The 21,356-nt window shown below is 42.9% G+C and overlaps 1 protein-coding gene across 6 annotated transcripts in view; it reads left to right on the top strand.

Annotated features, from left to right (window-relative positions):
• Positions 1–21,356, top strand: part of KIAA0586 (KIAA0586 ortholog) — a 118,370-nt gene that overhangs the window by 64,518 nt on the left and 32,496 nt on the right. For 3 of the 6 annotated variants that reach the window (XM_019518396.1, XM_019518398.1, XM_019518395.1), the window contains 8 exons: positions 713–860; positions 1,450–1,675; positions 2,225–2,472; positions 3,413–3,486; positions 10,898–11,032; positions 12,953–13,124; positions 14,669–14,790; positions 18,852–18,939. In XM_019518396.1, coding sequence (XP_019373941.1) covers positions 713–860; positions 1,450–1,675; positions 2,225–2,472; positions 3,413–3,486; positions 10,898–11,032; positions 12,953–13,124; positions 14,669–14,790; positions 18,852–18,939 — 1,213 coding nt within the window. Of the gene's footprint in view, positions 1–712; positions 861–1,449; positions 1,676–2,224; positions 2,473–3,412; positions 3,487–10,897; positions 11,033–12,952; positions 13,125–13,277; positions 13,457–14,668; positions 14,791–18,851; positions 18,940–21,356 lie in introns of those variants that run through there. The other 3 variants (XR_002097595.1, XR_002097594.1, XM_019518397.1) reach the window with 3 other exon arrangements.

Below are 21,356 nucleotides of genomic sequence, written 5' to 3'. Positions count from 1 at the left end.
CAAGGTCCCTTCTGACCCTACTTCTATGATTCTATGATATAAATGGAGCTTCTCTTAGTCTCATTTTGTGATCATCTCCAATTCCCTGATTTTCCTAAGAGCCCTTCTCTGCAGCTGCTTTAGCTGGAGTTCTTCTTTCTTGAATATAGCTGACCACAATTCTCTGTGGTATTCCAGATGAGCTCTCAGCAGTGCCTTTTACAATGGCATTAATGCTTTCTGTCACTCATGGTGATATCAGTTCCTTGGAGATACCAATACCTTGCCTGATATCTTATAATCACATTTGCTTTTTTTCCTTAGCTGTTAAGTCTAATGGGGGGTGCCTTGAGCCTGAAAAGGCTGAAGTACCACTGTCCTAGACTCCCTTTGGTAGCAGCAGTTCTGAATAAATTGAGAAGAGATGAAAATTTCATGGAGAAAATGCTTTGCTGGAAGTTACATATCTGTTTATTTCTTTGTTGGTGGCAGTGGCTAATCCCATTGGGGTGCTGATTGTGGAGCTTCTTGTCACCTAGAATGAAGGCTTCATGTCATGTTCTAGTCCCCGTTTTCTCACTTCTGGCAACTTCAGAGGCTACCCAAGTTGTTATTTTCAGATAAAGATTCTCAAATGACTCTGGTTGGAAGAATTCATGGAGTCACATTTAAACGGTAAGATAACTGTGTTACAGACTTTCTAGTTACCTTGTTTCTTCTTTTATATTTTCAGGAATGTGAAATATCTACTCCGTTGGCCACACCATGTGATACACCACCTCTTGAAAAAGAACCATCACCAGTAAAAACCCCTGATTCTTCCCCTTGTGTTACAGAAATTGGTGGAGATGTTCTTGTTCACCAACAAATGAAAGAATCAGGTAGTAAAAAATAATCACTAAACTTGAGATGAAGGGAGCATATGTTAATCTGTTACTTTTTCTTTTCTTCTCCAAAGTCACTGTCTCTGAGGCTAAACACTCTTGGGCCTGTGTTTTAATTTAGAGGGTGGTTTGGAGCTTGCATAGTTTAAAAGCTTCAAGCAAATTTCCTTTACAAACGATTCCGTTTTATCTCCCTTCTGACATCAGGTGTTCCTTTATCAGAGACTATTTATATCTCTCTGATGTATCACTTTTCCAGCTCAAAAAAGAGCTGCTTCATCTGTTCCTGATGTTAATAAGCATCCATATTAATACATCTTTGAAAAGTGTCTTGGCTTTCAGAAGCCTGAGCACCCACAAATCCTACCGAAGTTAACAGGAACCAGAGGATGGTTGTTTAGCGCTTGTAAGTGTTTAACTAGTTATTTACATTAGTCTAATCCAGTACAGTCTTCACAGATTTTTAAAACCCTTCCAGGCAAAATACGGAACACCTTGTGGAAAGAAAAAAAGCTTGATCTTGTCTGAAGGTTGTTTGTTCCTTTCCAGTCCAGTCTGAACCCTGTGATTGGTTTCATGTGTGTAGGTTTTGAGATTCCAGGTGCCACAAGTCCCGTTGGCACACCTGCTGCTACCCCTGTGGATACACCACCTAAGATAACGACACCGACCCCTCCAGCATCAGAACCTGGGTTTGATGCAACAAAGATGGAAAGCCCAAAGCCTCCAAACCCATGGGGAGACGCAGAGCTCCCTCTAGAAGAGGAGAAGCCTAGTCCTTTGAATGAGGAGACTTTCCACCCAAAACCTATGTGAGTTCTAACAATCCACATCTTTTTCCAATTTCTTTTATTTAGCTGCAGCAGTATGCAATTTTGAAGAAACACAGGATGTTTATATTGCGAAGCACAGAGATAAACAATTAAATAAATAGTATCATGGACTGGTTTATAGAATAAAATAAGACTTGAAATCTGCGGGCGGGATAAGATTTGATTAACACTTGTTTATACTCCTGTTTGACAGGGTATTTAGTACGTTGTTTTTAGCCATAGCTGCCAGTAACAGATGTGACTGTGGTGAATGAAGTGCCTTTTTGTTGTTAACATTTTACAAAATAGGCTGCTACTTTATGGCTGCCTCAATTAAAGCGACCCATTTGCGACAAATGGATTGCAGCTCACCGTTAAGGATACTTTAACATTTTTTCTCTCTCTCACCAATTCATGAAACAGGGGCTCTTTTTTTGATAAAAGCCTTGTACTGTATGCTTTGTTGTGCTGGGTTTGGGGTACGGTTTGTTTAAGCAGTTTTGTTTGGTGTATTTTGGTGCATTCAGAATACATTTTCTTGAATTTCAGTGTGATGTCAGTGGCTAAAGATGAAGAACCAGACACCTTGGTTTTACCAGCTTCTCCTGAGCCAGTTAGACCCCTTGCATCAGTTCCTTGTGAACCAAAGATTCCCTCTCCTGGGCATACACTTAGCTCTGGCCCATCCACACAGGAAAGCAGTATAACTGCCACAGAAACGGAAACAGAAACTGGAGACAGGTTCATCTCGGAGGGCGAGGTCCTGTTTAGCTATGGTCAAATGATAGCTGCAAGAGGTAAAACTGAATTTCCAGGGATCTGTATATTCAGGGTTTGTTTTGAATAAGTGTCTGTTGTTTGCTCCGAGTGAAAGTTACTCTGTTGGTATAATAGAAATATGTTTTACTTCTTGGGAAGTCCAAAGCACAGGTACTAAACCTTCTGGTCCCATGGGCCAGATGAATGGTGTAGGATTGGTCCATGGGCAGGATCCATTGGACAAGGTCAGACCTTTGGGCCGGATCCTGTGCGAGGTCAAGTCCATGGAGCAATCCCACATGCCAGTGCATGGGGCTGTCATCCTGCCAGCAGGACTCCCCAAGAGTTCAAAAATTTGGCATGGTGGCAGCTCTTATTGTTGTGGCTTTCAGATCAACCCTGCATGCCAGTCCCATGCTGGATGCCAGCTTTCAAAGCCATGGCAATTAGCCTGCTCCTGCTCCTCCACTGCCAAATTTCCAGAAGTATGGGGAGCCCCATATGCCAGATAACATGGCACTGGGGACAGATTTGGCTTCCATGCCAGGTTGCTGTACACCTCTGGTCTGAAGAGAGAGAGTACATCTGTAGACCTATACTAACTGTTTGTGGTTTTGGGAACATGTAAGAAATTTCACCATTTTTCCTTTTTCTATGAATGAAAGTTGTGTGTTTGTTAATGAAAGAAAATGATATAGAATAACTGAGGGTTCATGACAAATGAGCTTCTTTAAATTATTCTTGTGTGCACAAGAACAATGAATAAATTGTAGTGAAAACTTTTTTTAAAATTTCATAAAGCATCAGAATTATTTCTTATGGGATGGAAAAATGTACACTAATGAGGCACATGTGATAAGAATTTTTACCTTTGTTAGAGCATTGTATTGCAATTTAGAAAAATGTATGATTAACTTGCTGTTGTAGAGGCATGTTTTCTAATATTTGTAGCATGTGTGGGCATGTGTTTATTTTCAGCCTTAGCAGAAGGACTGTCTCTTCCAAACCTGAGTGAAAGTTTATGCAGTACCCTACATGATGCCCATGAAATGGTAAGGAAATAAACCAGGAGGAGATTGAATTTAGCATAATACCTTAGCTGGATTGTCTTGTCAGATAAGATACTCTCTAGTCTGTTTATATACTTTTGTTTAGACATGGTGAATACAGACAAAAGGACTAATAAGAAATCTTGAAGAAACAGTATGTTTTCAGTGAAAAATTCCCAGCTTGTCCAAATGGATTTGTAAAACAATTACAAATTTCAGAACCCATTATAGTAAATGATCGTTCTTTATAAAGATGCCTGTCTTCCTGCCAGCTTTCTTGAGAGATTAATAGTTGAGTTAAAATCCAAATTATTCACACATTCCATCTAATAAGTAGCATGGTTTATTATTTCGACATACTTTTGATGTTAGAGGTGAAATACAATATTACTTATTTATTCAGATTTCATTCTTACGTTCTATAGTAAGTAAAATGGCAAAACGTTATTATGCCCTTCAACTAAGAATGTGATCCACGTGACCTGATATTTTTCAGAACATGTAGCTTACTGGAATGAAATAAATTTATATTTGCTCACTTTTGATACCACTGTAATATTTTTTTAAAGAGTTCTAGAACATAAAGAATGGAAGAGTTTGCTTTTTAGCTTTCCCAAGTACAAGCTATGTCTTTGAATATTTTTCCATATTTCTTCTTAATCAGTTTACCCCTCATAATTTGTTAATCTCTCCTTTCAAACTATAATAGTTGAATGTAGTTTACAAGTATCTAAGATAGCAGTAATCTCTGCATAGGTGCCCTGTTGTATGTCTTGCAGATCTAAGTTTGTTTACTCCTGTGCTCCATACTTTGGGAATTGTTCATATGTGTTACGTGTCTTTTGACAAAGATTACTCGTTCAATATATAGATAAATCTAAGAGGTGATTTTTAGTACCAGGTATAGGATCTTTCCTGTCCTGGACCACATGCCCAACAGGTGGGAAAAAATTAAAGCTGTGATGACAGAGCCCTAATTCTGTTCCAGGTCTTCCTTGTGGAATTAATATATAGATCCGTAAGGGAGCAGGAGTATAGCCAGACATTGCTGTTTTTTAGATATTTCTGGGATTTGCAACAAGTGGTGTTCCCCTTGGACGGCAGATATGCAGAGCAGATGCATTTCCTGTTGCGTGGTTTTTCCAGTAAAGATATTTATGCTCTCATAGGTCAAATGTGAGAAATGAGAAACTTCAAGAGTGGTTTGTTCTGTTGCTTTGTGCCTCTTTGGGGCTTAAAAAGAAAGCCAGGTGTGAAGGAAATGTGTCCAGTAGATCTCAAGGCATGAGCATGCAATGTCAACATTTTAGTGCCTGCTCAGAATTTATTGTAATCCCTGGAAATTGCTTCTTAAATTGAAACTGTTTAGAAAACTGGGAGCATGCAAAGTTGCTTCAACATTGAGGTACCTTTTATCTGTTTATGGATTTCACAGAATCGTAGAAAATGAGAGTTGGAAGGGAGCTCAGGAGGTCACAACTAGTCCAACCCCTTGCTCCAAGCAGGGCCAGCCCCAACTAGATCATGCCAGCCAAAGCTTTGTCTGGCTGAGTCTTAAAAACCTTCGAGGAAGGAGATTCTGCAACCTCTCTGGGTAACCTGTTCCAGTGTTTTACTACCCTCCATGTGAGAGGATTCTTCCTAATATCTAACCTGAACATCCCCTGCTGCAACTTGAGACCATTGCTCCTACTTCAGTCACCTGCCACTGCTGAGGACAGTCAAGCTCCATCCTCTTCCAAACTCCTCTTCAGGGAGTTGAAGGCTGCTATTAAATCCCCCCTCAGTCTTCTCTTCTCCAGACTAAATAAGCCCAGTTCCCTCAGCCTCTCCTTATAAATCATGTCCCCCAACCCCCAAACCACTTTGTTGCCTTCTGCTGGACTCTTTCCAAGTTGTCCACATTCTTTCTGTAATGGGGGGTCCAAAACTGAACATAGTACTGCAGATGTGGCCTGACCAATGCTGAATAGAGAGAAATAATCACTTCCCTTGACGTACTGGCAACATATAGTTTATAGTTTCATAGTTTCTAGGGTCAGAAGGGACCTGAGAAGATCATCTAGTCCGACCCCCCACCATGGCAGGAAAGAGTACTGGGGTCAAACGACCCCAGTAAGGTGGTCATCTAACCTCTTCTTAAAAACCCCCAGGGTAGGAGCCTGCACCACCTCCCTTGGAAGTTGGTTCCAGACCCTAGCCGCCCTGACCGTGAAATAGCGTCTTCTGATGTCTAACCTAAATCTACCCTCTGCTAGCTTGTGACCGTTATTCCTGGTCACTCCTGGCTGTGCTCGGGGGAACAGTGACTCCCCCAATGCCTTCTGATCCCCCCTGACCAGTTTGTAACAGGCCACAAGATCCCCCCTCAGCCTTCTCTTGTGGAGGCTGAACAGGTTCAGGTCCCGTAGTCTCTCCTCATAGGGCCTGCCCTGCAGTCCCCTGATCATGCGAGTGGCCCTCCTCTGGACCCTCTCCATGCTGTCCACATCCCTCTTGAAGTGCGGCGCCCAGAACTGGACGCAGTACTCCAACTGCGGCCTGACCAGTGCCGCATAAAGGGGGAGGATCACCTCTCTGGACCTGCTCGAGATGCATCTGTGGATGCATGACAAGGTACGGTTGGCCTTCCTAACTGCCTCCCCACACTGCCGACCCATGTTCATCTTGGAGTCAATGATGACTCCAAGATCCTTTTCCGCCTCCGTGCTGACAAGAGGGGAGTTCCCTAACCTGTAGGTATGGTGCCGGTTGTTCCTCCCCAGGTGCATCACCTTGCACTTGTCTGTGTTGAAACCCATCCTATTCTCATCCGCCCACCCTTGTAACCTGTCTAGGTCCGATTGTAGCCTGCTTCTTCCTTCTAGTGTGCCCACGTCCCCCCACATCTTAGTGTCATCAGCAAATTTGAACAGGGTGCTTTTCACCCCCTCGTCCAAATCACTGATGAAGATGTTGAACAGTGCAGGCCCGAGGACCGAGCCCTGCGGAACCCCACTGCCCACGTCCTTCCAAGTTGAGAAGGACCCATCCACTACCACCCTCTGGGTGTGGCCCTCCAGCCAGTTGGCGACCCATTTGACTGTGTGGGTGTCTATGCCACAGCCTCCCATTTTCTTAATGAGAACGGGGTGAGAGACAGTGTCAAAAGCCTTCCGGAAGTCCAGGAAGACTATGTCCACTGCTACCCCTGCATCTAATGATCTGGTGATCTGATCATAAAAAGCCACCAGGTTGGTCTGACAGGACCTGCCACTGATGAACCCGTGCTGATTGCCCCTAAGCATGCAGTCCCCTGCTGGCCCCTCCTGGATGTGTGCCAGAATTATTTTCTCAAACAGCTTGCCTAGGATCGAGGTAAGACTAACTGGCCTATAGTTTCCCGGGTCCTCCTTCCTCCCTTTTTTGAAGATTGGAACCACATTGGCCCTCTTCCAGTCCTCCGGCACCTCTCCAGTGCACCCCGAGTGCTCGTAAAGCCGTGCCAGGGGTCCTGCAATGACCTCAGCCAGCTCCTTTAGAACTCTAGGGTGGAGATCATCCGGACCGGCTGCCTTGAATATGTCCAGCGCCTCCAGAAACTCCCTAAATAAGTCCTCGCTAACCCTTGGCCCAGGTGTGTCTCCCCTGGGGCCCGAAGGGGGCCCAGCTGGGAGGTTGCTGTTCTGGTCCCTACTTAGGAAGACGGAGGCAAAGAAATCGTTAAACATGTTAGCTTTGTCATCTGGTGTGACGACCAAGTTTCCCAACGCGTCCTGCAAGGGCCCCACATTACCTGGGACCTTCTTTTTACCCCCTATGTATTTAAAAAAAGACTTCTTATTGTCCTTAATCTGGGAAGCTAGTCCCAGTTCCATCTCTGCCTTGGCCTTCCTAACTACCCCCCTACATCCCCGAGCAACTGCAGAATAGCCCTCCTTGGTGATGACCCCTTCTTTCCATTGGGTGTAAGCCACCTTTTTAGCAAGGAGACATTCCCGGATGCTTTTGGTGAGCCATGGGGGCTTATGCGCCCTTCTGCTCCCTTTGATCCTCGTTGGGATTACCTTCCTTTGGGCTTGGAGGATCGTCTCCTTGAGGAGCAACCACTCTCCTTGGACACCTGTCTCCCCTCCCCTCCGGGACCTCAGTGCTTCCCCAACTATCCTCCTTAGCTCGTTGAAATTTGCCCTCCTAAAATCCAGGGCCGCTGCCTTACTGCATGCCTTTGCCACCTTGCGCTGGATGGTGAATTCCAGCAGGCGATGATCACTGTCGCCCAGGTGGTCGAGCACCCGCAGCCCCCTCACCAGGTCATCACCCGTGGCCAGCACTAGGTCCAACAAGGCGTCCCCCCTGGTGGGGCTGTGCACCTCCTGGGTTAGACGGAGGTCCTGCACACTGTCTAAAAACCTACGCAAGTGTTCAGACCTGGCTGAGTGCTCTTCCCAGCAGATGTCCGGGAAGTTCAGGTCCCCCATGATTACCACATCCTTAGCCTTCACTACCTCTGTGAGCTGACCCAAGAAATCCTGGTCAAGCTCCTCACCCTGGTTGGGGGAGGTCTGTAGTAGACTCCCACCGTTAAGTCTCTTTCGCCTTGACAGCCTTTCACTGTAACCCAAAGCACTTCAGAGTGCCCCTCCCCTATCTACCAATGCAGCCCGGTATTGCCGTTAGCCTTCTTGGCAACGAGGGCACACTGCTGCCTCATATTCAGCTTCTTGTCCACTGTAACCCCCAGGGCCTTTTTTGCACAGCAGCTGCCCAGCCAGTCACCCCCAGCCTGTACCGGTGCCTGGGATTGCTCTGTCCTAAGTGCAGGGCTTTGCATTTGTCCTTTATTGAAGCTCATGAGATTTCTTTTGGCCCAATCCTCCAATTTGTTGAGGTCACTGAATCCTAGCCCTACCCTCCAGCGTATCTAGTACTCCTCCCAGCGTGGTGTCATCTGCAGACCTGGTGATGGTGTACTCTATGCCGTCTTCTAGGTCAGTGATGAAGACATTGAACAAAACTGGCCCCAGGACCAATCCCCGGGGCACTCCACTTGATACCAGCTGCCAACAAGACATCGAGCCATTGATTCCTACTCTCTGAGCCTGATGCTTCAGCCAGTTTTCTACCCACCTTACAGTCCATTCATCCATCCCAGACTTCCTTAGCTTGCCTGCAAGAATGTTGTAAGAGCCCATATCAAAAACCTTGCTAAAATCAAGGTACCACATCCATCAGTCTCCCTGCATCCACAGAGCCGGTCACCTCATCATAGAAAGCAATCAGGTTGGTCAGGCATGACTTGCCCTGGTGAATCCATGCTGACTGCTCCTAATCACCTTCTTCTCCTCCAAGTGCTTCAAAATGGATTCCTTGAGGATCTTCTCCATGATTTTTCCAGGGACTGCAGTGAGGCTGACTGGTCTGTAGTTCCCTAGATCCTTCTTTTTTCCCTGTCTTAAATATGAGCGCTATGTTTGCCCTTTTCCAATCATCTGGGACCTCTCCTGATCACCAAGAGTTTTCAAAGATGATGGCCAGTGGGTCTGCGATCACACTGGCCAACTCCCTCAGCACCTTCAGGTGCATCCCATCCAGCCCCACAGATTTGTACTCTGGGAGCTGACCGTGCCTGTGAAGACTGAGCTAAAAAGGGCATTGAGCACTTCAGCCTTTTCTGCATCCTCTGTCACCAGGCTGCCTCCCCCATTCAATAGGGACACACACTTTCCCAGATCCTCCTCTTGCTACCAGCATACTTAAAGAAACCCTTGTTGTTCCCCTTCACATCCCTTGCTATTCCAATTGCTACTCCAATTGCACTTTGGCCTTCCTGACTTTATCCTGGCATGCCTGAGCAATGCTCTTATATTCCTCCCTAAGTTCTTAAAGAGGAATAGTGATATTTTTAAGGTGCTTCAGCTGACCTTGCCTGAAGTAACCCTTTCAACTACCTGGTGTCCTTACCCTTTGATTTCTATGCTAAGTCAGAGTATCAACAATTTCTTTTATACGATTTTTTTTCTTTTAAAAGAAATCCTAGAAGTTTCCTTCAATAGCATTGTGTGGTGAGTTCTTAGTAGGATGCTGTTGGCATATAGATTAGCGTTGTATACAAAAGCAATGTTACCCTCAAGCCTAAAATGTTTTATTTATGAAAGCAGTACCAAGTGCATCTTTACAAGCAACCTAGAGCCTGCCACACTCCCTACATTCCTTATCTGAGGGAGGGAGGGAGAAATTCTTCCTTTTTCTCCCACACAGGCAGGGCGCTAGCTGTAAATTTCCATACGAGTTCTAGAGGGTCAGCTCTGCTTAGTAATTAGGGTGGTTGTAAAATATATATTAATAAACTAGCACATGGGCTCTTTGGAGGGGAAAAAAGGGGGAATCTAATTCTGGCTGGCTGCTGCACTTCCCAGGGTGGAAGTTTCTCAAAAGACCGGTTCTCCGTATTAAAAACAATGCTGGATTATTAGTCCTGGCAATATTATGCAACCGGCTTTTGAGATCTATACATTTTCTACTCAAAATGGAATGTTTTGGGGAAACGATGCATTGCAAATTCTGTTAGTCGCTTTTGCTCTATTCTTACAGGTATTAGGAGTTTTGGGGCAGAAACAGTGTCTTCCAGACTTGGGCCGAAGGAAAATAAAGATCTGTTTTCCTGTTGATACCTAGTCATGTTAAAATACTGACAATCAGTTATTTGAGAACCTAACTCTACATTTCTGCATTCATATTGTTCAGCTAAGAACAAACATATTGTTATCTTTTCAGTATCAGTTATGGTGGGCATTTGGGTTATAATGTGCCTTTCTAGAAGGATAGGACTTGATGGTCTAATACAGTGGTGCTCAACCTGTTGGCTCCATGAACCAAACAAGTAGTATGGGGCTGATCTGTTGACTGGATCCTGTGTGCAGCTGCTGCCCAGATTGGACTCTGTGAGAGGAGTTCTGGATCTTGCCAATGCTGCCTGGGTTGTACCCTGCATTACCCCACTTCACGCACCCGATCTAGTGTGCAGGGGCATGCTTTCTCCACCTGGCTCTGCAAGTTTGGCAGCTGGGGAGCGGTAGTTATCACTAACACTACTCCCCTGCCACCCAATTTTTGGACCCATGGGCAGCTCTGCATGCCAGATGACGCAGCTCCGCATGCCAGGGCTTGAGCACCCCTGGTCTAATACGTCTTTTTTACCATGAACTGTTGTTATGATCTTTTGTATCAAAAACTCTTTACATGCTGCTTGTGCCCTTTTGTTATGAAAAGGAAGAGACTGGGCTGCTGGTCTATATATATTCAAATGTTCATAAACATTTTAAAGTGGGTAACTGCAGTAACCTGGAGATGCTTTATAAATATAATCTCCAGTTTAACCATTGATTTAGGAATAAAGATCTGAAAACTAAAAAGGTTTTTTTTTTAATTTCAGGATTATGATCCTCCCAGTGAAGGACAAGTCATAAGAAGACCCCATAAAGGATATCACAGAGATCCTGTTCTCTCTCTCTTGTCTAGGCTAAATCAGGCACCAGTTACTGCACAAGAAGTGATATACCACTCTGAGGTACCTTTAGTTTCCTTTAGTTGTTGTATAGGAATAAAAGAAAAAAAATGTTAAGTTTCAAAATGTTGTTCTATGATTTAAAAAAAATAGGTAAAGTAGCTAAAGTTTAGTTTATATATGGAAAGACTTCAAGCGTTATCCAGTCTGTTGCTACTGAAAGCCAGTTCTTCGAGGGGGAATTTGACTTTTGGTAATTCTATTCCAGACTTTGAAATGCGTACAGTAGATAGAAATGTAAAATCTAAGACCTTGTTCCTGTATATAATAAAGACAAGTACCTAGCCCTCCACTGTGTGAACGTAAAGCATGTTCCCACTGCAGCTGGTCAAACTCTGTTCTGATATTGTGACAGTTTGAGGGGACCTGGGGAATAATTGGTGGCAGAGATTTTGTACGCTTTTCTCAACTTGCATTTCCTTTCATTCTGAACTGAGGCCCAGCAGCAATTTCTATTCTGACTAATGAGTAGCAGAAAGAGCAAAATGATCTATCTGTATTGAATGTTGAGTTAATATGCCTGTTAAACATTATAATTCTAAAAATCTACAAAAAATTGTTAATTTAAAGTAAGTGAATGAACTGCTTGCCTAATACTAAGCGGGGGCGGGGCAGGGAGGGTATGAGAGAGAGAGAGTGAAAACTTGGGAGGACTTTGGTACATAAATTATGCAACATCTCTATTTAGGTTAGTTTTCTGCTATTTGTGACTTTAGTGGAACATATCCCATTTGTTCCTTCTGTCTTGTTTAGGCTGAACTGTCCATAGAACAACTTTACCCCTCTCCTTAATCATTCCTCAATCTTTATTTTGTTGGCTTAATGAGCTCTGATGGATGAACTGTGTAAAGAACTTTCCAGTGTCAGCTGTGACTCTATCTGTAATTAAAGTGACACTTTCTTGTCAGTATTGCCAGTTACAAATGCATCTCTAATTTGCTTTTGTCTGTCCTCTGGTCATGGTGCTCAGCCTGTTCAAAGCTCTAACAAATCCCTTCACAGACTGTGGCAGTGCTAGCATAGGCATGCCTTCTCACGTAGGAAACCTCATCTAGGAACAAAATATGCATCACACCACTTCAGAACACCCTCGTGCACACATCCAAATACAACCAGTTTGCTTCCTATTGTGCAGGGGCATGTTAACTGTTTTTAACATTCAGCTTGGTTGGAAGACTACTTGGAGGATGTCTCTGTTCAGGCCATGTTAGAATCTGGCTGAAGATGAGCCTTTTATGAGTCTGAACAGCACATCTTTGGTATCTTTTAAGTGCTCCCAAGGAATCAAGGAATGGGAATCGCAGGAAGTTGCAAAGAAGTTCCTTGTGACAAACCCCACTCACCAACCTGCTGACTTTGAACTATGATGGTGAGAATGGTCCCTGCTGAGCAGGTTCAGGGCAGGCCAAAGCCCCTGCGCAGCCAGTCTTCACCACTGGGGCCTCAGTACTAACCCATCGTGCACTTGTGGAGGGATGCAAACAATGCCCCACATCACCAAGGAGTGTCTCCTCTACAAACTAAGAGGTGGATTAATAATTTTCAACTCAGATAATGAAGAGGTTGTTGCTTGGCTTTGTGGATTTGCAGTTGCTAAATAAATAAATAGTGCTCCCAGAGTTAAAGGGTTCAGACAGATGGCGGTTGTTTCATGGAGATGTATATAATAGTAGCTGTGTAAAGCTTAGAGAAGGCACTGATTTTTTCCATTGGTCCTACCTAACACCTTTCAGTTCTGTACAATGGTAAATGCAGGTCTCATTCTCCCAAGGGGTCACATGTTTGCTTTTCAAAGGCAGCCTTCTTTATTCAACACAAGTAGTATAAATCCATTCTGCAGCACAGTATACCTGAACAATGTAGCATGGTATGAAAGACATCTGTTATGATTCATTAAACATGCTTTTTTGCTGTTTTATGTAGGACTCTGATAACAGCATTGGAGAGCTCAGTGAAGGCCAAAGACCTAGACTGACAAGAGCAGCAGAAAGTATCCTAATGGGGCATTCAGTTTATATAGACCAGCCTGCTGGCCTAGCTACTGAACAGCGTCCCCACAGTGTGCCATCCCCAGGACAGTGTGAGAGGACTGCAGGTATAAACCACAATCATCTTTGCTCCATGGTGTCTACTTAAGACTTTGAGTTTACAGATGTTTCGGATGTTGCTGTAGACAGTTTGAGTGTTCAGCACCCACTCAGTAAACAACTAGTTGAATGAAGCAGCTCATATATTTTTTTCTAATCAGTGTTGAAGACTGCTGCCTTCCACATTTAGAGTGTCTGCAGTATTGTACATGGATTCAACTGCAGCCCAGGTAGACACACTTGAGATTTGCTTTAAATCGCTTAGCACAGATACTGATAACAGTGGAGCTGCAATGACAGATGCCTCAGCTTCCAAATAATTACCTAGACCATTGGGCAGGTGAGAACGTGCTTCCGGTTTCCATATCCATGTAACCTGAACACTTTTGCTGAGGCTGCCAGAAAAGAGGCAACTGTTGCTTTTTATGATAGAGAGTTTGTATTGCGGACATCTATCCAGCAGGAAATAGACTGATGCTGCTAACTTGGTTTAAAAGCTAGCTGGTTATAAGAGGTTTCAGTCACTACTGACTTGGACCAGATTGGATTTGGTAATTTCTAGGATAAACAGATCCTCTAAGATATTTATCCTCTATAAAAGCCGCTCATTTACTTAAAGTAGACAAGAGTTAGCTTTCACAAAATGATGTTTGTGTCATTAGGGCAAATTAGTCCCACCATCTTTCTCTAACGGTGGCCAGTACCAGAGAGGTGGTGCAAGAAAGTCTGTAATGAACTATGGTGGGAAAAGATGCCATGGGGGGGAAGGTTTGTGCTTTACTCAGACAGTGGTGAGATCTGGATGCCTGAGGTATTTATACCAGCTTTTTCAATCCTACGTGATGTAATGGAAGCTTTCATGTTTCATATAAATATCAAATCCTCTTTTGTATCTGATCTCAGACGCAACAAGGCAGTGGTTCTCAGCCTGTCAGCATTTCCATTAATTCTGTTTTCCAGGGTTCCGTTAGCTTTAAGCCGAGTTGTGATTTGGCATCTACAGTCTTAGTCCAAGAGTAATTTTTCAAACTAATTAGATTTAAAATTAGTTTTTTTGAGATGACTGAGATCTAAAGTATAGTTACGGCGCATGGACTAATTTTCGTAAAGCTATTCTCTACTCTTACAGGCTGCACAACTATGATGGCTTTTATAGGTAGTAGCTATTTAAGTAATGTATCCAGATTTTGGTTCATTCAGTCAGTGGAGTGACAGAGTTTCATAAAGAAGCTTTTCCAATCTGTTTTTAGTGTGAGGAATAAAGCCCAATTGAGTACATAATGGCGTGGTACACCATAACAGCTCTGAAGGCATACTATGTTAGAAATGCACAGATTTCTGTTTCACAGACATTTTTCCTTTCTTCCTTTCAACAAGGAAAATTGAAAAGACCTTAACATATATGGGCAGATAAAGAACATTCTCTTCATTCTGGCCTGTTCTGTCATTGAGCCTACAAGGCTTCTTACCCTTTTCAAAAAACATGACATAATTGGGATTCTGTTGGTCCAGTTTGACCCTGGGTTTTTCTTTCCCATTTTTTTTCTCTTAGCAGATACTTGTCATGGTACAATGACCATGGCTGAATTGGTGTTGCAGCCATTTTCAGACCCGGTTCCTCAAATGACACAAGCCGGTGATGGGAATGTGCATCTTTCAGAGGATACGTCTCAGGTAAAGCCTGAATAGCTTTCACACATTGCTTGTAAATAGTTAGGAAATGCGAACGGAAACCAAATAGTATTCAGATTTTAAGTTTAAGTAGTGATAGCTGATGTCAGAGAGGAAAGATGCTGGTTACATCGTCCTGACCACTCTGCAATGGTGTGCGCCATTCTGGGATACTGATCTATATATATTCTGAAGAATGATCACTTTTCCTGTCCTATCTGACCTCCTCTCAGAGCAACAGCTAGCTTCTGCACCTAGACCTGATATCCTGGATCCAGCAAGCAGTTGTTTAGCTGCAGTGTCTGGGCATATTTTTACGAAGCAGGAAACTTTTGAGCAGACAGTCGTACAAGACTGAACAGCAGAGGATTGTTATCTGAGCAGCTTAGCACCAACCCTTGCTCTTGACAGCATTAGCGTCTGCCATTCCAGAGTACCTGCTTTCTGTCAAATAATCAGGGTCACAAGAGTATATCTGGCACTGATCTCAACTAGTCATGCTTCGCCTAAGGCAATACAGTCATGTCTTTAATGGTGGTAGAGTTTCTGAAAGGTATCATCCTTATTTTCCATCAGGGGAAGAACTGTTTTCATCCTAAGCTATCTAGTTTGAGCAGATTGATGATTTCCCCATTAGAGCATGTGATTATCTGCTTTACCACTTGTCCATGCAAATAGCCTTTTTTGATAGCTCTCATCTCAGCTAAAACAACAGGGAAGATTCAGGCCTTCATGGTGGGCCCCAATACCTGAACTGTTATAAAGACAGATTTATCCAGGGGATATCAAGGGGTCAAAAAAAATCCTCTGCGCTGCTCCCTTGTAGTGTGAAGAACAACTGAACATGTGGTATGTGGCATCACAGACCTGTCTGCCACACTCATCTGGACGTGGCCAAAAGGGGCAGAGGAGGGGAAACAGGGGCTAAAGAGTAGATAAATATATACTTTTAAAACTCAGTGCCAGCTGTGTGGATGTCATGCTCAGTATGTTTTGTACTAGTCTGATCTGTGTGGGTCAGGGCTAATCTATGCTAACTCTCTTGAAGTACCAAGTGCTGTGTCATGTTTTTGGGGGGTTTTTTGCCAACTGGTTTTGTAATATTTTTGCATAGCTGGAATATTTATATATAATTAACATATTTTGCATGTGATTGCTCTTCCTTTCCTTGGCACTTTGATAGTCTCATTATCATTTTTTATTGTTTTGCTTCATTTTAATGCACTTTGAAATAGCCTTTTTTCTGTAACCTTCCTGCTGCACACAATTGTATTTTATGAGGTGCATCTCCTACCTTTTGTTCATGAGTTGAATAGTCTTCTTTTTCTTTTCAGTAAGGATAATAAATTAAACTGACGCATTTCAATAGAACAATAGCATTGAAAATGAACATGTTGCAATTGGGTGCCCTTTCAGTTAATGATATCCACTCAAAGCACCTTTATTTGACTTGTTTTTTTCATGATGCTGGAACTTCCTGCCCAAAGAAAATTGTTTTGGGTGTTTGTTATATTAATCAGCTTTAAACTGGATTGAAAATGCAGGTCTCCAGGAAAGGGCAATGACCAGAAGACTTGATCTTTCTGGCTTTTCTGGTTTGCTGGCTTAGATGATCATTCTTGGGCAGATGCATGGCCAGTAGTATCCATGCTGATGAGATCCCCATAGTCACAGGTTTGGCTGAAGAAAGTGGAAGCCCAAAACGCTTAGTAAGATCCAGGCCTGATTTTTCTTAATTTATTTATTATTTATGTGATTTATATGCCATCCTTTCCAACAGGGGCTCAGGGCACCTGACACGAAGAAAAACGGAGCACCTTAAAAGGGCAACTGAAATAAAATAAAACAGAGATTCCCCTGAGCAACATTTCAGCCTTGCTTTGGTTGCTAAATGCCTGCTCATATAGAAAGATCTTGCAGCACTTTAGAAAGATGTTCAGGCTCTGGCTGTAGCAGGCCTGGAGATGGATGTAGTTCCAGAGCTGAGGAGCAAGTGCTGAAAACAATTTCCCATGTGTTTTTTGCCAGGTGGACTTGGCAGCTGATGGGACTTGTAGGAGGTTTCTCTTAGCTGACCTTGGGGATTGCAGTCAGGTGTAAGAGAGAAGGCAGTCCCTTAAGATATATCACACCAGGGCCTTTGGTGCTTAACTTTCTGGCCCTGCACGACAGATGAGTGTTGTGGGCCTGGTCCGCAGGCAGGATCAGGCCAGATCCATTGTGGGATTAGCACTAGGGATTAGCACTTGTGTTCTGGCCAGGCCCCATGTACCAGTTCTGGCCACAGAGTGACCCCACACGCTGGTGTGATCTGGTGCATGGATTTGGATCATCTGGTGCTCTTAGCCACCTCCACCATCACCTGAAGATCCAGGCACAACAGTGGATCCAGGAGCACTCCTGAGCCTGGGAAGCAGGTGCTTTTTTCTGTGCCTCTGAAATCATTTTCTCTCCTGTCCGCTATAACTCCCCCTGCCCAGTACAACCTTGATAGGTGCAGTTGCTACCCTGCTGGTTGCCTTCCAAAGTTTGCTGCCTTCCTCTAATGCAGGGGTGGAGGGCTGCTTAACTGAGTTTCGGCAAGTCATTGTGGGCTGCATGACAGGCAGTCATGGGCAGATAAATATAATTTTTCTACACTTTTTAGGGGCCTTGCGGGCATCCGGCCCATGAGCTGCATTTTCCCCACCCCTGCTAATACATGACAGATTCTACCAGGTGTCTGGGGCTGATGGACCATATTAAGCTGTAGACTCCCCATGGGAGTTGGGGGTTGGAGAGGATGCCCCAACCTTGACAGCTCTGGACACTGATCAGGCAGGAACACAAGCTGAGATAGATGAATTAAATTTCTTCTCTTCCCTTCTCCTGTCTCTCTCCCAGGGGAGTCCCTTTCGCCCCTCCACTTGTGCCCCCCCACATCCCAAGCCAGGCCCTCCTTCTCTCACCTTGGGTGACTGCCTGTCTCTCTGCCTTCTCTTTTTCTGATTTTTCTGTTCTTCTTTATTTTATCCATCCATTCTGCCTGTGTCTGCAGTTGCAGAGGCTCTTCCTTGCAGTTTTAGTCCTGCTTGCCTTTCTTCTTAGCCTTTTGGGGGACCAAGACATCTGTTCAGTTTTGATGCCTTGTCTTCTAAGCCTGAGCTGCAGAGGCTGTGCAGCTGTCCCCAGATCCACATGGCAGGATTCTGTGGTTTTCTTGTAAAAAGTTGCATGGCAGTAGTAGCCCCAGTGAGAATCAGATAAATTATGCTAGGTGCTGTACAGATTTGTCCAAAGGCATAGTCCATGCAGCATTCCTCAACAAGAAGTCTCAGATTCCAGGCAAATGCTTGTATTCACCTGCTAGAGCAATAATATAATAGATGAAAGTGGAATCAGTTGCTAACCTTGTCATCTGCTTTTCTCTGCCTGTCTGCATTATTTGGATGACACTGTGCCAAAGATCTTACCCCAAAGAACTTGCAGTAGAAGACAACAAACAATGCACAAAATTTATAGGAAGAGTGATACAACTTTTAAAATATACTTTATGTTTTTTTGGTCACAATTGAGGGCATCTGTCTCCATATGTCCTTCAGCCTAGCTATTAACTAACTGATTAGTTACGGTGGCAGAGATGGTTTTTGAGACTAGGAAGACCATGTCAGGAAAGAAACTTCCCAATTATTAAATTTACCTCCAAGACCCTTCAGTTTCTCTACACAGGAGGAAGTGGAAGTCCACATTGCAAAAACAAGAGACAAATAGTTTCTGCCACTTCCTTTCATTAGGAATTGCAGGGTTCTCTATATATTTAGATTTAAATGGGTGACTGCTCATCTCTGTTGATTACATGGGAATCGCATCTTAGAGAACAGCTTGCCATGCTTTTTGTTAAAGAAAATAAATGATTGCAAAAAAGCTAATTTACAGTTGAACGGTTTGTGAAGTTGAACTGAAGGATAAGTAATTTAGCAATTCATAATGCCAAGTAAATCAATTTGTGTGAAACTGCCCTTGTTTTATTTGAATTTAAAAATAAAAATCAGAAATGTAATGTGGTTTTAATAACTTGTATGCAGAAACGGAGCCAAGAGGCTATACACGTGGAGCCAGTCCGATCCAGAGTTATTCGTGTGAGAACTAAATCTGAAGTAGCACAACAGCAAGGTAAATCAGTGTTGTTAAGCATATTAATCTGCCATTAAGGTGCGGGATGTGAAGCCTGCCACTTCAGTCTTTTGTTCCTGACTGTGAAGTTCTCTAGCTGATATTTTTTTAAACTGCTGTAGTAAAGACAGAGTATGTAGAGGTCGTATGTAATTGTGTCTATCGCTAGGTACAAAGTTCTGATTGGTGAGCGCAGCTGCTATTTTTGGAGTTGCATACTTCTATTGATAAGCGATCTGAATCATTGGGGTGATCAGAATCGCCGTTTGTTTTCCTCTGTTTAATTTTTCTCTTTGTCCTGTGTAAATGACTTAATTTAGCCAATCACAGTTTAGTTAACCATGTCTTTCATGGTCCTACCCTCGGGCAAACAGATGCTCATATGATGGTGGTAGAAGGTAATGGATTGCGTGTCTGGGCAAATGCAGTTGCCCCAAGAGGGGAAATGGACTGAAAGATTAAACACAGTTAAGGTCTGAGAAGCATAAAGAGAGAAGTACCAATGATGCCTGTTCTGCAGTGGACTGCCAGTTAGTATGCAATAAAGAGCTATCTTCTAAAAATGTGAAGCACTGTATCTATTAGATAGATCAGGAGTGATGAAAGAATTTAATTATATCATCACCATGTAGAGTATTTCATGTGTACCATGGATCAAGTTTAGCATATGGCTAACAGAAGCCTGGAACATTATCACCACCACATGTTAGTACCAGAGCAAATGATTTTAATACGTGCTAGAATTGGATTGGATACGAGTTAAATGCAGAAAGGTCTGCTAATGCCGTTTTAAAGATTCACAGTTAAACTTGGCATTCTTACCTTTTTGTGTTTCACTTTCTGGTAACAATATTAACCTAGATATGAAGAAGTTTTAATATATGATTGTGCATTTTGTGTATAATTCTTATTTGATTATATACACATATGTAATAATAGGAATTTAAAATACCACGGACATGCTAAAAGTACATGTTAAAACTTCTGTAGATACCTTAATTTCCACAGTCCCTATTTTAACTACTTAAACGAAATTATAAGCACCTGGTGAACATACTTTTTGATTTAATTCTTTAAAATATTACAAAATGTAAGCTGTTCTCCTCAATAACTTATTTACACATTTGAAGTTAGGTATGCAAGTCATCCTCGTTGAAGAGCCCAGTCTCATGAAAGTCACAGAAGCTGAGGACTAAATTCACAACTGCGTTTAGAAAAAAAAATGAAGTTATGTAGTTCAAACATTTGTCCAATGTGCCTATTCAGTAGCAGAGCTCATTACATACTGAGTGGTCACAGTTAGGATACCCCAGCCCAAAGTGCTGATATTGTGAGTGACATACAAGCATTGAAAATAGATGGGGGCTCGTCTGGCAGGTGTCTGGGTGGCAAAGAACTGTGTCCGCCTGTTCTCTCTTTGACCTGGGTAGTGGGAGAACAGAGCGGTAGGCATTTTCTTCCTTCCCTTCCTTCACATTAACCCTTCAGAGATGGAGCAGAAGGAGGGACATCTTCCAACCTACATGCTGTAGCAAGTGTCCTTTTGTTCTTCAGCTTCTTCTCAAAATATTTACAAGAGAACAGTCTTGCTTCTGCCTTCACATGCAAGGCTGGAAACAGGAAATAAAGTTAAAAGGAGAATCCTGCTCTTTGTTCCCTCTTTTTTGTGTAATATTTTCCTTAAAAAAATACAATTGGGCAAAATCTAAGGTCTACCAACACACTGTGAGTATATCTTTGTTTTTATATGTATATATATATATGTGTGCCTGACCACAAGGTGGCAGCAGAAAGATTTCTTTGGGAGGGGGAAAAAAGGTAAGTAATCTATCCCTCTAATTTTACATATTATTTAAAGTGTACCTATTTATCAATCTAATACAGATCCAAAGGGGGGGTTACAGTCTTAAACAACTGTTGTTTGACCCAGAACCTTTTTGCCTTTAAGCTTTACAGTACTGAATTATCTTACTCAATGGAAAAGTTCAGGACAGAGGGAAAAAATTTGCTAAAATTTTTGAAAACGGAAATGAAGACTTAGAAGGATATAAACAAATCTGAGTGTAAATAAATACAACATTTGAAACCGTGCACGGCTGTTATTTTATAGTTGATTACATGCAACTTATTAAACCTCAGTGTTGAATAAATTGTCTTTACCAACAAAAGGATGGTCAGTGGGTATTTGCATAAAAATGTAGGGGAATTTTGGCGGGACAGTTATTTAGATATTTTTACATAGCTTAGAAAGAGAGATCGGGAAACCCAGTCTGGCAGTGTAGGGTTCATGATAATAGGGAAGATGAGATACTATTTTGGGCTCAGAACTGTATACTAAAACTGTATACTCTGTATTAGCAGAGGTCATTGCGGGGCTCCTGGCACGGCTTTACGAGCACTCGTGGTGCTCTGGTGTG

Source organism: Gavialis gangeticus, unplaced genomic scaffold (genome assembly GCF_001723915.1).
Source record: "Gavialis gangeticus isolate Ggan-Ray unplaced genomic scaffold, GavGan_comp1, whole genome shotgun sequence".
Lineage (NCBI taxonomy): Eukaryota > Metazoa > Chordata > Crocodylia > Gavialidae > Gavialis > Gavialis gangeticus.
Note: the sequence above shows the minus strand (reverse complement) of the source record. Positions and strands in the feature narration are given on the sequence as shown.